This window comes from Setaria viridis, chromosome 7 (assembly GCF_005286985.2).
Source record: "Setaria viridis chromosome 7, Setaria_viridis_v4.0, whole genome shotgun sequence".
In the NCBI taxonomy this organism is placed as follows: Eukaryota; Viridiplantae; Streptophyta; class Magnoliopsida; order Poales; family Poaceae; genus Setaria; species Setaria viridis.
This window is the reverse complement of record NC_048269.2, coordinates 31,357,378-31,369,939: the sequence shown is the minus strand read 5'-3', so window position 1 is coordinate 31,369,939 and position 12,562 is coordinate 31,357,378. Positions and strand designations below refer to the sequence as shown.

The 12,562-nt window shown below is 46.8% G+C and overlaps 2 protein-coding genes, 1 long non-coding RNA gene and 1 other non-coding gene across 4 annotated transcripts; 1 reads left to right on the top strand and 3 right to left on the bottom strand.

The window, feature by feature from the left end:
- Positions 1–75: 75 nt before the first annotated feature.
- Positions 76–272, bottom strand: LOC117866041 (U2 spliceosomal RNA). The gene has a single exon (XR_004642739.1). It is a non-coding gene; the product is annotated as a U2 spliceosomal RNA (small nuclear RNA).
- Positions 273–718: 446 nt separating this feature from the next.
- Positions 719–2,297, bottom strand: LOC117865569 (uncharacterized). Its single transcript, XR_004642563.2, has 2 exons — positions 2,159–2,297; positions 719–968 (listed from the first exon to the last, which is right to left on the bottom strand). It is a non-coding gene; the product is annotated as an uncharacterized lncRNA (long non-coding RNA).
- LOC117865568 (peroxidase 5) lies at positions 2,210–4,081 on the top strand. Its single transcript, XM_034749794.2, has 3 exons — positions 2,210–2,502; positions 2,680–3,135; positions 3,395–4,081. The coding sequence occupies exons 1-3, from the start codon at positions 2,290–2,292 to the stop codon at positions 3,815–3,817; spliced, it is 1,092 nt and encodes a 363-aa protein (XP_034605685.1). The 5' UTR covers positions 2,210–2,289; the 3' UTR covers positions 3,818–4,081.
- Positions 4,082–5,398: 1,317 nt separating this feature from the next.
- On the bottom strand, positions 5,399–10,599 carry LOC117865807 (GTP diphosphokinase CRSH1, chloroplastic). The gene is made up of 4 exons (XM_034750045.2): positions 10,206–10,599; positions 8,710–9,642; positions 5,810–6,088; positions 5,399–5,698 (listed from the first exon to the last, which is right to left on the bottom strand). The coding sequence occupies exons 1-4, from the start codon at positions 10,569–10,571 to the stop codon at positions 5,561–5,563; spliced, it is 1,716 nt and encodes a 571-aa protein (XP_034605936.1). The 5' UTR covers positions 10,572–10,599; the 3' UTR covers positions 5,399–5,560.
- Positions 10,600–12,562: the final 1,963 nt, after the last annotated feature.

The window sequence follows — 12,562 nt, the reverse complement described above, 5'->3', positions numbered from 1 at the left end:
GCTTAGCCCAACCGACGGAAACCTCAAGAGGCCCTTTTTATCAAGGCCCAGTACAAAACTTTTATTTCGTATTGGTTGGGGTGCGCCAGGCTCGGGCTGTAGTGCAACGCCCGAGCGACGCTCGAGGGCCCCAGTGGCAAGCCACTGTGGTGGACCCTCCCCCACAAAAAATAAATTTAATATCGAAGTGGGCACATGGCCCACATATCAGATATTAAACTGATAAGAACAGATACTACACTTGATCTTAGCCAAAAGGCCGAGAAAGGTATGATTTGGGAAGGAGGCCTGGGTCTCGTTTTATAGCGCTTCTCCGGCTCCGCTCGCTCCGTCCCGCCGAGGTGGGACTAAACTGAGCACCCCGCGCAGGCGCGCAGCGCGTCGCGTGCTCGGTCAGGTTGCTTGGGCCGTTTGGGCTTCCAATTTGGTGGAGCGTTACAGCCCAGGGACGGTTTGCTGGTCCCCCTCTACTTTGGGCGGGGCCTGGCCATGAAACATCTCGGGCTAAGTTTTGCTCAGATCTAACTGATGATGCACACGCCTTACCTTGATCATGAATAGTAGAGGTGACTAGGAAATCGATTGAATGTCCTGATGACATGATTGTGAAAGAAAATGAATTCGGCATGACACTTCAACCTTTTTTAAAGAAAAATGTAACAGTTGTGTTCATATGATGATAAGCATCCTCTTTATTAACCCAAATGCCACGACAGACTAGGATAATTATTCGTTGTTAGGCAAAGTGTCTTGAGAGTCCAAGAATGCAGGATAATGTTTTGACGCCATATTATGGTTTGACTACAAGCTTGTATAAGAGGGTTGCTCTAGATAATGCGTGATGATCGTATGCCTTGGCATTTTCTCTTCTCGCACTTGCTGATCTTTCCTCAGCTCCCCAACTTCACGGGACAACCGGACAACAATCATTTTTCTTTCATTCTGGTTTTGTGGGGACAGAGAGCTCACTACAAACACAAGAAAATAAACTCAAAAGGCAATCATTGTTATGAGGCGAAATCATCAAGTCAATGGGGGTACCAACTACCAAGTACATGAACAGCACTGAAAAGACACGTGAAGAAAAAATCAATGGTCGGGCATGTGTCAAGTGTGGTAGCAGGTCTTAGCATGGTCCAGGGGGCAACTTGGAATCGATTGAGCAACTGGGCAGACACTGGGTTACTGTCAGGCTACAATGGACACTGAATGGAGTCCTAAGAGCACAGTCAGTCAAGGAGGGACGTGACCCATTAGCTGCGTTGGAGGAATGGTCCAGAGGAAGTAATGATTTGAAAGTGAATGGTTTCATGAGATCAAAGGTAATGTTAGTCGAGGAGAAATGGCTTTAAAAGCACTAGCCCATACTAATTGAATTTCCTCATATTTAAGCTACAACTGCTCCTTCCTACTTGCAGCACGGAGCATTTGTTACTTTTGTAGCTTTCAATATTATTTTTTCTTTATTCCATGTTCTGTGGATATAATTTGTTCTCAATCACGACTTTTGTTTTGCTTAACTCAAACCTTTTGTTTTGGAATTAGAGAATATATAAAATTTGCAGTTGGTTGTCAAGTTCATTCACTCTGAATACACCCTATCAGATATAAGCTATCTAAAAACATGATATTATGCTTATAATCCATATATAAGTATGACCCTAATGAAAACTGGATGTTTTGCAGTTTACATCAAAGGAAGCATAAAAGTAAGTCTACACAAAGGATTGTACAGTTCTGTATGGGAGAATATTTTTATACATATTTAAAAACCCATCTAAGTTTATAAAACACAAAGTCAAGATTTGAAGGTGCTTTAATGGCTTCCCTCATGTGACGATTTCTGATGACTTTCGCCATTTGAACGAGGACCAAACCTTTAAGCCCTCACGGTACATCCTAGTTAAGGACCAGACCTCATGATTTTCGAAAAGGCTTCCCTTATGGCGCATTGTAGCTAATGCTCAATGGCTAGGGCCTCAGGCCAAGCAAGCAAGCGACTCACATAAGTGTAAGCCGTCGTTTTATCGTTGGTTTTTTGTATTCCTTGTTGCTTTACTAAAATACTGATCCATTCAAATAAAATTAGTGACCTACCCAAGAAGAGGGAAACGAGTCAATACTACAATGTAAAGAAAAACTAGCCCAGAGAACTCACCTATTTTCGACGAATATTCAGAGTGTCTCCATTTACGGCCGGGCAAGAATTTCTATTCCAGCGCGCTATAAACCCCCGTCCCCTTTGTGCGTGCATTCAGACAAAACGGCAGCAGCACGAGGTCTGTAGCCATGACTAGGCGCTGCTGCGTACGCTTCACCACGCTCCTCTCGCTCCTGGCGGCGCTGCTCTCGGCCACCGCCTGCCTCGACTTCGGCTTCTACGACACGAGATGCCCCGCCGCCGAGACCATCGTGCAGCAGACCGTCGCCGCCGCGTTCAGGAACGACTCCGGCGTCGCTCCGGCGATAATCCGCATGCACTTCCATGACTGCTTCGTCAGAGTAAGCACATGCACATAAGAAAAGTTCTGAAAAATATGATGAAATGGAAGTATTTTGCATAACAGTTCTAGATACCATTTCTATGTCACAAAGCTTAGCACTATTATTGTGAGGTCGCGAGGAAGTAAAGGAATTCACCTGAGAGTGACGGCACCGACGCTTAAACCTCCTTTGCAGGGCTGCGACGGCTCGGTGCTGATCGACTCGACGACGAACCCGAACAACACGGCGGAGAAGGATGCCATCCCCAACAAGCCGAGCCTCCGGTTCTTCGAGGTGGTCGACCGCGCCAAGGCGGCTCTGGAGGCGCAGTGCCCCGGTGTGGTCTCCTGCGCAGACATCCTCGCCTTCGCGGCCCGGGACAGCGTCGTGCTCTCAGGCGGCCTCGGCTACCAGGTGCCGGCCGGGCGCCGCGACGGCCGGACATCTAATGCAACCGAGGCGCTCAACCAGCTGCCCCCGCCGTTCTTCAACGCCACCCAACTGGTAGACAACTTCGCCTCCAAGAACCTCACCCTTGAGGACATGGTTGTCCTCTCCGGCGCGCACACCCTCGGCGTCTCGCACTGCGACAGCTTCGCCGGTATCGGCAACCTCGGCGACCGGATCCACAACTTCAGCAGCTCAGACGGTGTAAGCATATATACTTTATTTTCCTCTCCAAAAACTAGGATGCTGAAGGTTTTGGATTTGTCGTGAAACGTACTGCACTAGCTTATCAGTGTTTTTATTCACATGTTTTTACTAAAAGTTGTAGTCAGAAAACATTTTATCGAAGAGCCGACCCTGAAATATCAGAAACGAATTTTATATTTTTTTTCATGTAGCATATACATATGTATCTACTATCTAGTGAAGATCTTACTCGGCCATCCATTGCTGCGGTTTACAGGTTGATCCGTCGCTGAGCAAGGCCTACGCACTTCTGCTCAGGAGCGTCTGCCCGTCCAACAGCAGCCAGTTCTTCCCAACGACTACGCCGTTCATGGACCTCATCACGCCGAACAAGTTCGACAACAAGTACTACGTGGGCCTGCAGAACAACCTTGGCCTCTTCATCTCGGACGCGGCGCTCATGACCAACGCGACGATGAGGACCCTGGTCAACTCCTTCGTGCGCAGCGAGTCCACGTGGAAGACCAAGTTCGCCAAGTCCATGCTCAAGATGGGGCAGATCGAGGTGATGACCGGGAGTCAGGGCGAGATCAGGCGCAACTGCAGGGTCGTCAACCCTGCTCGCACCGCCGGCGCCCATGACGATGCCGTCGCCGGGTCATCAGATTCTTCAGGATTCACTGGAGTAGCTGCAAGCTAACCATCATCGATTATCGTCTAGTGTGGAACTGTGGATTTGATGTTGCAGTAAGTAATGAGCAAATTACATAAGCAAGAAAAATTGCTTGTTGCATGAGCAGGGAGAGGGAGAGGGAGAGGGAGAGAGAGCATAATCTAGAGAACTGAAGGAAAAGGAGGTGACCACACTCTGTTGTATGTTATGAGTTATGACTTGCGTTATGTTTGGAGTTTGATTGTGAGGAAGAAATAAATCTGTGCCAAACATTGTTGTTCGTGGCAAACATATGCATGGTGATCTGATTAGTGAGGCAAAAGCTTATTGATCATGTATATATTTTGACCAAACAATTGTACATGCAGGCAAACCATTTTACAAAATCCTTGCAAACTGTCGATAGCAAGCCAGGGACCAAGTCGCCTCATAGTCAGTTCAAGATCAGCTATGCCATCCAGAAACCGAGAAAAATCTGCAAGCATATATACCTTCCTTATCCAAATGTATCCGAGGCAGGAAGAGATAAAAATAAGGAAGGCATCTATCATGCATTCAAGAGCGTGTTGGATGATTGTGCCCACTTGCAATGCCCCCCAATCAAGTAGCTAAATCCAGTTGACCCAGTTTGTCGGTAACAGTACTGAGAGTGGCTGTCATTGGATCCAACTATTTCTTTTAAAAATTTTATTTTATGAAAATCATAAATGATATTGTTTAATAGCCGACAATATGTACTTAGGGTACTGTATTTGTACTCTTGCAAACGAAGTACTCCCTCCGTTCAAACTGTAGGTCGTTTTACCTTTTCTAGATTCATAGATATCTGGACATATACTATATCTGGGTGCATAGCAAAAAGTATACACATAGAAATACCAAAACAACTTATAGTTTGGGACGGAGTGAGTACAGCATAAAAACACTGAAGTGCTTGCAGAGGACCATGAGGTATCCTTGTGTATTTGTGTTACAACTCAGTGCCATGTCACACTACGGTTAGAAAGTCCATGTGCTTTTAACTTGTTCACACCATGGAACAACCACTCTCCTGGTATCAGAAAAAAAAAAGGCATGGAAAAACAACCTCAACCGACAAAACGCTTGTCAAACAAATCCCTGTAAGTTGCTATAGCCACCCATTTTGTCCTTTGGCATCATTGACTTACCAGTTGACATCCCTGTCTTTCCTGACAACATCAGCAGTCTGGTGGTAGCCTCGGATCAATTTTTTTTACTAGTCAATAGTTTAACCACATTAAAGGGTGACTGATGCACATTGATGTAAATAAATTTTGGTCAGTTTTGATGCAGATAAGTTTTCCAGTTTGCTTTAAAAGATTTTAAATTTGCATGCCTTTTCTATCAAATAGGCATTGTCGTTTCAAAGGATAAAAGAAAAGTCAAGTCGATGCTGGCAGTACATGTTTTAAGGTTATCTTTCTTGTTATTCAGGAACTAACTGAGCATAAAAAAATGTGACTCTAGTATGGTGCCGAATCTGCTATTTTCCCTACATAGTGGTACCATTTGTGTAAAAATTATGAAACCCTTGAAATTAATCACCTTGCCAGCTTATGGTACCATGTGGAAAACTGAAGCAAGAACTCAACAGACAGCTTCAACTTTTCTGAATTGCATACAACGCCAATGTACATTTGAGTGAGTATTTACAATTCGTGGTGGGTCATTTCTTGGTGCAGTATAAGCACGCAAAGCTACAACAAATGGTGGTTTGCTTGGGTTCTTTAGATTGTCATAAGTTCCAGATCAGCTCACAAGCAATTTGTCACCCAGCTCCTTGCGGTAGACATGGATGAGACCAGCGCTATCAATAGTGTGCAGCTTCTCCTTCAGTATCTTCCTGTAGTGGTCATCCTCGTCCTCCAAGCTTCTCATCAGTTCAATCTGATTAGGCAAGGCATGTAAAGGGGATCAAAATTTTAGCTTCCTCCCTGAAGGCCATTTTCACAATTTTTTACAAAAATGATCACTGTCACATATAACTTATAAACCTACCTGTCTCTGGAACGACTCGAATTCATCAGAGCTCAAGGAGCCGTCACTGTTTGCATCAAGGAGATGCATGAGCTCCGTTGCATCTTCACCCCCAGCACCTAGATCCTCCATCACCTCAGTGAGCTCCTCGATGCTGATTCTCCCATCCCCATTTTTGTCAAGTTGACGGAAAGCCGGGTTCTTGCAATTGCCAACTCCTCGATCACTATCTGGTAGATCACGTAGGCGCAGAGCTGCTAACTCTGCTGCAGCCAACATAATAGCCTTGAGTCGTTTAGCCTGCACAACATAACAAGGAATGGTGGTTCTAAGCAATGCCAGAATAATATGATTTCAGCTTCGCCTACAGTTTTCTAGTACCCCTGTTAGAGGAAAAGCACATATTACTCTCAGAAGCTATTTTCCAAAACTTGATTGAAGGATATGGGTACCCACAGGTCCCCACCGACCAGGATACTTGTCGGCCCTAATAGATGGAGGCATGAAGACGCGTGGTGCACAAACTTGGAGGTCGGGCAAAACAGATTCAACCCGAATATTATGAGATACTTGTTGGAAACCGACTCAGATTGCTTTCCATATAACAACCGACTAGGATTCGATCCTATCCGATTTGTAACCCTAGATCATCACCCTATATAAGGTGGCCAGGGACACCCCCCGAACGCACCTCGACTTATCTCACCTCACGTTTAACTCTTCGCACCTGCGATCAGCAATACAATCCACCAGAACACAGGACGTAGGGTATTACTCTACAGAGGCCCGAACCTATCTAAACCCTACGCCCCTGTGTTACCATTCAAGTTCTTGGTCTTACGATCTCCCCCGCCTACAAATCTACCACCTGGGTAACCCCCGGTGGACTGTCGGTCACTAAATCCGACAATTGGCGCGCGCAGGTAGGGGTGATTGTGAGATCCTCCCCGGCGAGCTCGATGGCATCCCGCCCCGGCGTCATCTTCCCCAAGAGCATTAAGGACTTCCTCGTCAATCCGATCCAGCTCCGCTTTGGGAGCATGCCGGTGGACTCCGACTCCGCCGCCTCCATCGCCGACTCGGTGTCCGCTGCCAGCTCGGCATCTGTCGGACCCGCATCGACGGAGCAAGGTTTTCACCCGAGGATCATCACGCCGCTTACCCAGCAGGTCAGCGATCTCTCTCTCTCAGAGAGGATCCCATGCATCCTTGCGACAACCCACCCACCTACACTCTCCGATCTAATCGCGGGGCTAGATCGCATCAGTAACACCATTGTTGAGTGCATCAACCTCTCCGAGGCGGCACTACGCCCCAGAAGGTCGGCGTTGTGCCTTCCTTGCGCCCATTTTGGCCTCAAGGACTCGGCTGCCATGCTTTTCGAAAAACTCGCGCAGTCGTTCCAGATCCAATCTAAAGACCACCCAGTTTCCGAACTGTGGCGAGCATCCAATACCTGCGGCACTTCTACCCTTAGGATATAAAAGCTATGTACCCTTTCAACTTTCTCATAATGAATAAATAAAACTCCGGAGGTTCTTTGCATACCTACTACCTTCTCACTTTCTTAGCCGAGCTCTTAATCACGCTCGGGGGTTGTCTGACCTGTTTGACAGACCAAACCCTCGCCTTTACGCTCAGGGGCTTCCCCCGCTACGCGCCGACCTCCGGATCCCAACTTTTCTCCTACCCCTCTCAAGATTGTGCAACTAACTCGTGTGGACGGCGTCCTAGCATGCGAAACCTAAACAACCTTACGTTCGCCCCCTCTACAAGCTCGAGATCCGCTCTCAACAGAGTGCTGGCTAGGCAAGACTAGGTGCTTAGTGGCTATAGGCCTAGGCCACACGGTGTCCTGTCAAACATCCCAAGGAAGTGAAGAAGTTTTGCCTTTACATGAGTTAATCAACAAGTTTTCTTGCCCCATGGCACAGATTGATACATTTTACAGTTTTTTCATTACTACGTCCTCCGCGGCTTGTTGATATTGCTCGGCCAGCTCCGGGAGGTTACCAGCATCAAAGTCCTCGTCTACGCCCGTTCCGACGCGCTCCACGGCCAGCCGGGGGAAGTGTTCAGAAGGGCCATGACATTCTTGGCGCACTCCACGGCGGTCTCCTTCATCAAGGCCTTCAACTGACTTGTCGCATTCTTCGACTCGGCCACGAACCAAGCTAAGTCATATATTCAATTAAATATTGTACGGCTTCCGTGTATCTCCACACGCCTCAATTCTCCTATGTCTCAGTGACTTTCGCTGACCACCCTGGTCACACCTCCGACTGCTTATACAGCTTGGTCCGTCCACTACACGAGCAGTCGGGGGTTGCCCCCTATGAGTGCCCAGCGCACGCTCTTTGCTTTTCCGCACAATTCGGACTACTTTGCGGCTTGTCCATCTCTCTTAACGGTTGCTAAAGTACTTGGGTAGCACACCCTTTAATCTGTGAAACCTCGACTCATCTTGTGATGCCCTGTCTACAAGCTCGAGATCCGCTCTCAGCAGACTGCTGGCTAAGTAAGGCTAGATACTTAAACGTAACAGACTAACTACTCGAGGAAATTACTTTTACGCCGATTAAACTTCGGAGTTATTCAATTATTAAATATTCTACATTATGCTACATAATATTTGTATTGTCCTTTTATAGCTCAGAAACCACTCGGCGTGCCTCCCGCTCGTCCGATCTCCCAGGCTCGGGTGCTCGGAGCGGGAGGCAACGCGGCATGCTAACGCGGCTCAGCCAGCTCCCAGGCTCGGGGGCTAGGCGCCACATACGACTCGGTGTGCCTCCCGCGGCTCGGCCGACCTAGGGTGGGCAGGTGGCGACTCAACGTGCTTATGTGGCTCAGCCGGCTCCCAGGCTCGGGGGCTGGGCTCCCAGCACACATTACTTTAATAGAAGAAACAGGAGTTTTACCTCTCCAGGATCAGTAAGACCACCTTTGTAGAGAGAGTGAGAAGCGTCTCCACCAACAGCAAATCTATGCATCTCTTTGGTGCGTATCTGTATCTCCATTAGTGGCCTCATCTTCCCAGGTTCGCTGACATCGATGGCCACATGCAAACTCTGGTAACCATTTTCTTTTGGCCGACTGATATAATCTTTTGTTCTACCTGGTACTTCCTTCCACAGAGCTTGAATGATTTCATGCGTCCTGTGGCAAGCCCTGGGGCCCCAATCTGATGAGTTGCCATCACATCGAGGCTCCAAGATTACCCGCAAAGCTAGTATGTCTTTAACCTCTTCTGGTTTCCGGCCATCTTTTACTAGTTTCTTCATAGTACTGAAACGGCTTTTGTATCGCCCTTGAACTGAGATGTCCAGTACAATCCTGTTCAACTCGTCATCAGCTTTCAGTGCTTGAAGCAACTGCTCCTTGTATAAATTTATCAAGGCCTTGCACTCACTTTCTTGGCTTCTCAACCATTGATCAACATGGTCATATGAATGAGGAAACATGTAACGAAATGAAAGATCCTCTAGTTCTAGTGACAGATTACCCGCTCCAACAGCATGTGCGAGTGGGGCATATATCTTCATGACTTCAAGAGACTTAATCCGCTGCAGATACTTAGGAAGCTCATCAAGGTGTCTCATTATATCAAGCTTCAGTGCAAGCTCCAATATCACCGCCCTGATGTCATAGTACGTCAGACAAAACTTTCTCAATGCGCTAGCACTTTCATCATCCAATACGTCAAGCTTTGAAGGAGCATGCTTGAGCCTTAAGCTCTCGTGCAGCAAATGAGCTGTACTGATCCCAATCTGAGCTTTCACATCCCTCATGCTTACAGCTCCTGCATCTAGTGCTTCTCTCAGTATGCCCGCTGATATGACTTCAGCATCCATCTGTTGTCAGTCATACAACAAGAAATCAAAAGGCATTGTTAGATTAGAGAGCTTAACAGTGGCTAAAGGAAAAGGTCCAGTTCCTACCCCTGACAAATTATAAAAGTTAAGTGAGAATTGGAATACAAAGTACTACTCAAACAATAGTAACAGTAATCAGTAACACAACATTAAGCAAACTTGTTTTGGTCAACAAGCTAATGCATGTACTTCATTAGAAAGATTCCACTCATTCAAATTCCAGATAATGCATATTCCATCCATAAATCATCCCAGCTTTCCAGACGAAATACACTGACATTACTAAAATGCAACAAATCTACTCATTTCCCCTGATTTGGAGAATCAATTAAGCTAACCATCGTCTATTGATTAATCGCAGTCCTTGATAAAAATGCAATCTTGGCACAAGAGAACAATAATTGAAGCCAAGAAAGCTTCAAATAACAGAAGAACGTTTTCAAAAAAGAAACAATTTGAATTGTAGCAGTTCATATGACCAGGAAACACGCTCATATACTCCAAAACGGAAGAGGGAGACGGTATAGGATCAGGTATAGCACCTGGAGGTCGGCGAGGGAAGCCGCGACGGCGAGCGCGCGTGCCAGCGCCTTGCCGCCGTCGCTGTCCCGGAGGGCAGGGAGCGCTAGCTTCAGCGCACGGAAGAGCAGGCGCGACGAGGAGGAAGTCGCCAGTTCCTCCCCCATACGCCCCGTGAGCTCGTTGAATGCGCCCACCAGCTCCGCCACCAGCCGGCCGCCGCCCTCTGGCGCGGGCGCGGACGTGGACGGGTCGAGCGGGGAAGACGAAGCGGCGGCGACGACAGGGAGGCGCAGGCGGTGCAGGCGCAGTGGACCGCAGCGAGGTCGGGAGCGGCGGCACGGACGGCCGCCGGCGGGGACGGCAGCGGCGGCGGCCGCGGTCGCCATGTCTCGGTTTAGGTGGACCCTGTTCGTTCCGGAGACGGATTGGGAGTGATTACGTGGCAGTTACGTGGGGTGCAGGTTTATTGGCAGTTGGGCCCACTACCTTTCCCTCCATAGTAGAAAGGAAAATTAGATCAATTGAGAAATTAACTGGCCAGGTGAAATTTTGTGGCTACATGAATTTAAAGCACGGAATTTAGTTTTGTTTTCTCAAAGCATATACAAAAGGTGTAAACAGTTGAATATGTTGACTTTGTTTGGATCGAAGTGAACCGGGAAGAGCCATGTAAGCAGAAAGTTTCCAAGTGACCCGTACATTTCTCGCCAATTGCCATGAAAGACTCCTTTGTGCAAAACAAAACGTGGCATGATTCTTTTTTCTGTTAATATTAGTTCAGTAATACTATTACGAACAAAATTATAAAAATCACTGTTTTGGTCGAATGTTGAGTTTATATTCTAATCACATATCAAGTTAGATGAATGAAGTTGAGTATGGACTATTTCAAAGTTAAATTATATATCATCAGTCATATTAATTAAATCAATATCATTTAGTTATACTAAAAACGAATAGACCTGGTCACATTAGCAACAAGAAAGAAAGAAGAAGAAAATTGGATCTAGGTTTTGCAACTAATTTATTTACTTTTTTCTATAAAATCTAATTTATTTCGGCAACAAAGTGAAGAGAAAAAAAACTTGGGGGACGTGGCATTTAGAAATTTTACCACGGTGGCCGCTCCCAACTACCGCCGATCATCTCGCTCGTCAGTTCATCCCTGGCCTGCGCCGCCGGCCTTCTACTCAACGAACGCAGCAGTTACCGTACCTGCAGGAGTTGCCTCCACCGGCCCCCATCGACGCGCTGCGCGGCGGCGCTGCCCTCGCCCCGAGACCATCATCCGCGCGCCGGCGGCTCTGACTTTAATTTCTCGTCCGATCCGATCGATCCCTCCTCCACCGCTGCCGTTATTAGGTCCTCGTCGTCGTCCTTCGTCCCCTTATTACCGTCTATGGCAATGCCCTGCAGAGATCCCTACCGTCCCCTACCGAGTTCAGTAGTTTGGTTCTTTTCCCAGATAATGAATTTGGTTCTGTGGCCTGTGGGGGCGTTGAAGAGCAGTAGAGCACTCTAGGTTGCTTCTTCCTATTATCGTGATTATCGTGGGGGTTACTACTTGTTCCTTATGTGGTTGTGAGATCCACAGCACTCAGTCCTGCCATACATCTTTTGTAATGTATAACGGCAACTGCTATGTCACCAACTTACCACCCATTATCCTCGCAAAAAAAAAAAAAAAATCTTACCACCCATTACATCTCTAGTTTGATATGGCTCTATCTTTTGAGGAGCTTGGTTTTTGTGCTGAATTGTTTCCAAGTGAATTGTTTGATTGTTTCCAAGTGTTACCACTCCCAGTGCAATCTCTGCTGAATTGGACAGTCATAAATAAAATGATTTAATTGTAAGTGATATATTATAATCAACATATTATTTTTCTCGTATTTTCCCTCTAGAATCACAAGGCCATTGATACTATAATTAACATTTTTTTTTGCTCACCTCCTCGCCCTGGTGCCAGATGGATAGGCTTAGAAGTCTTCTGGTCAAGCTGTTTTTTCATAAGTTTAGGGTAATACAGTGTCGAGTGTGTTGTGGTTTCTTCAGGTTTTCCCCTAAAAACCTGTGTAATGGTGACTGGGGTTCTACACCCTTCTTCTTCTTAATATATAGATGCGCAGCTCTTCTGCGTGTTCGAGAAAAAAAAAATTGTGTTTATCCTCTTGAATCAGAAGGCATGTCAATAATAGGAACTGTAGTGTGCATGTCCATTTTACCTGCTCTGCTCATGCAGTCATCAGTCATGTACAATTCCCATGACCTGAGAGCTGGGGGTAATCATTTAATTGGCTCATTGCTTGTTTAAACTTGCTTCTCCTTGATCTCTCCGTAGGAGTTGATATTTCCTCATGGGAGTACCAGTGCCTAT

What these genes read in the sequence shown, in the direction of transcription:
- LOC117865568 (XM_034749794.2), top strand. Translation starts at nt 2,290, where the DNA reads ATGACTAGGCGCTGCTGCGTACGCTTCACCACGCTCCTCTCGCTCCTG. An exon ending in TCCATGACTGCTTCGTCAGA is followed by an intron (nt 2,503 to 2,679) that starts GTAAGCACATGC and finishes CCTCCTTTGCAG; the next exon opens with GGCTGCGACGGCTCGGTGCT. An exon ending in ACTTCAGCAGCTCAGACGGT is followed by an intron (nt 3,136 to 3,394) that starts GTAAGCATATAT and finishes TGCGGTTTACAG; the next exon opens with GTTGATCCGTCGCTGAGCAA.
- LOC117865807 (XM_034750045.2), bottom strand. Translation starts at nt 10,571, where the DNA reads ATGGCGACCGCGGCCGCCGCCGCTGCCGTCCCCGCCGGCGGCCGTCCG. An exon ending in CTTCCCTCGCCGACCTCCAG is followed by an intron (nt 9,643 to 10,205) that starts GTGCTATACCTG and finishes GACTGACAACAG; the next exon opens with ATGGATGCTGAAGTCATATC. An exon ending in TCGAGTCGTTCCAGAGACAG is followed by an intron (nt 5,699 to 5,809) that starts GTAGGTTTATAA and finishes TTGCCTAATCAG; the next exon opens with ATTGAACTGATGAGAAGCTT.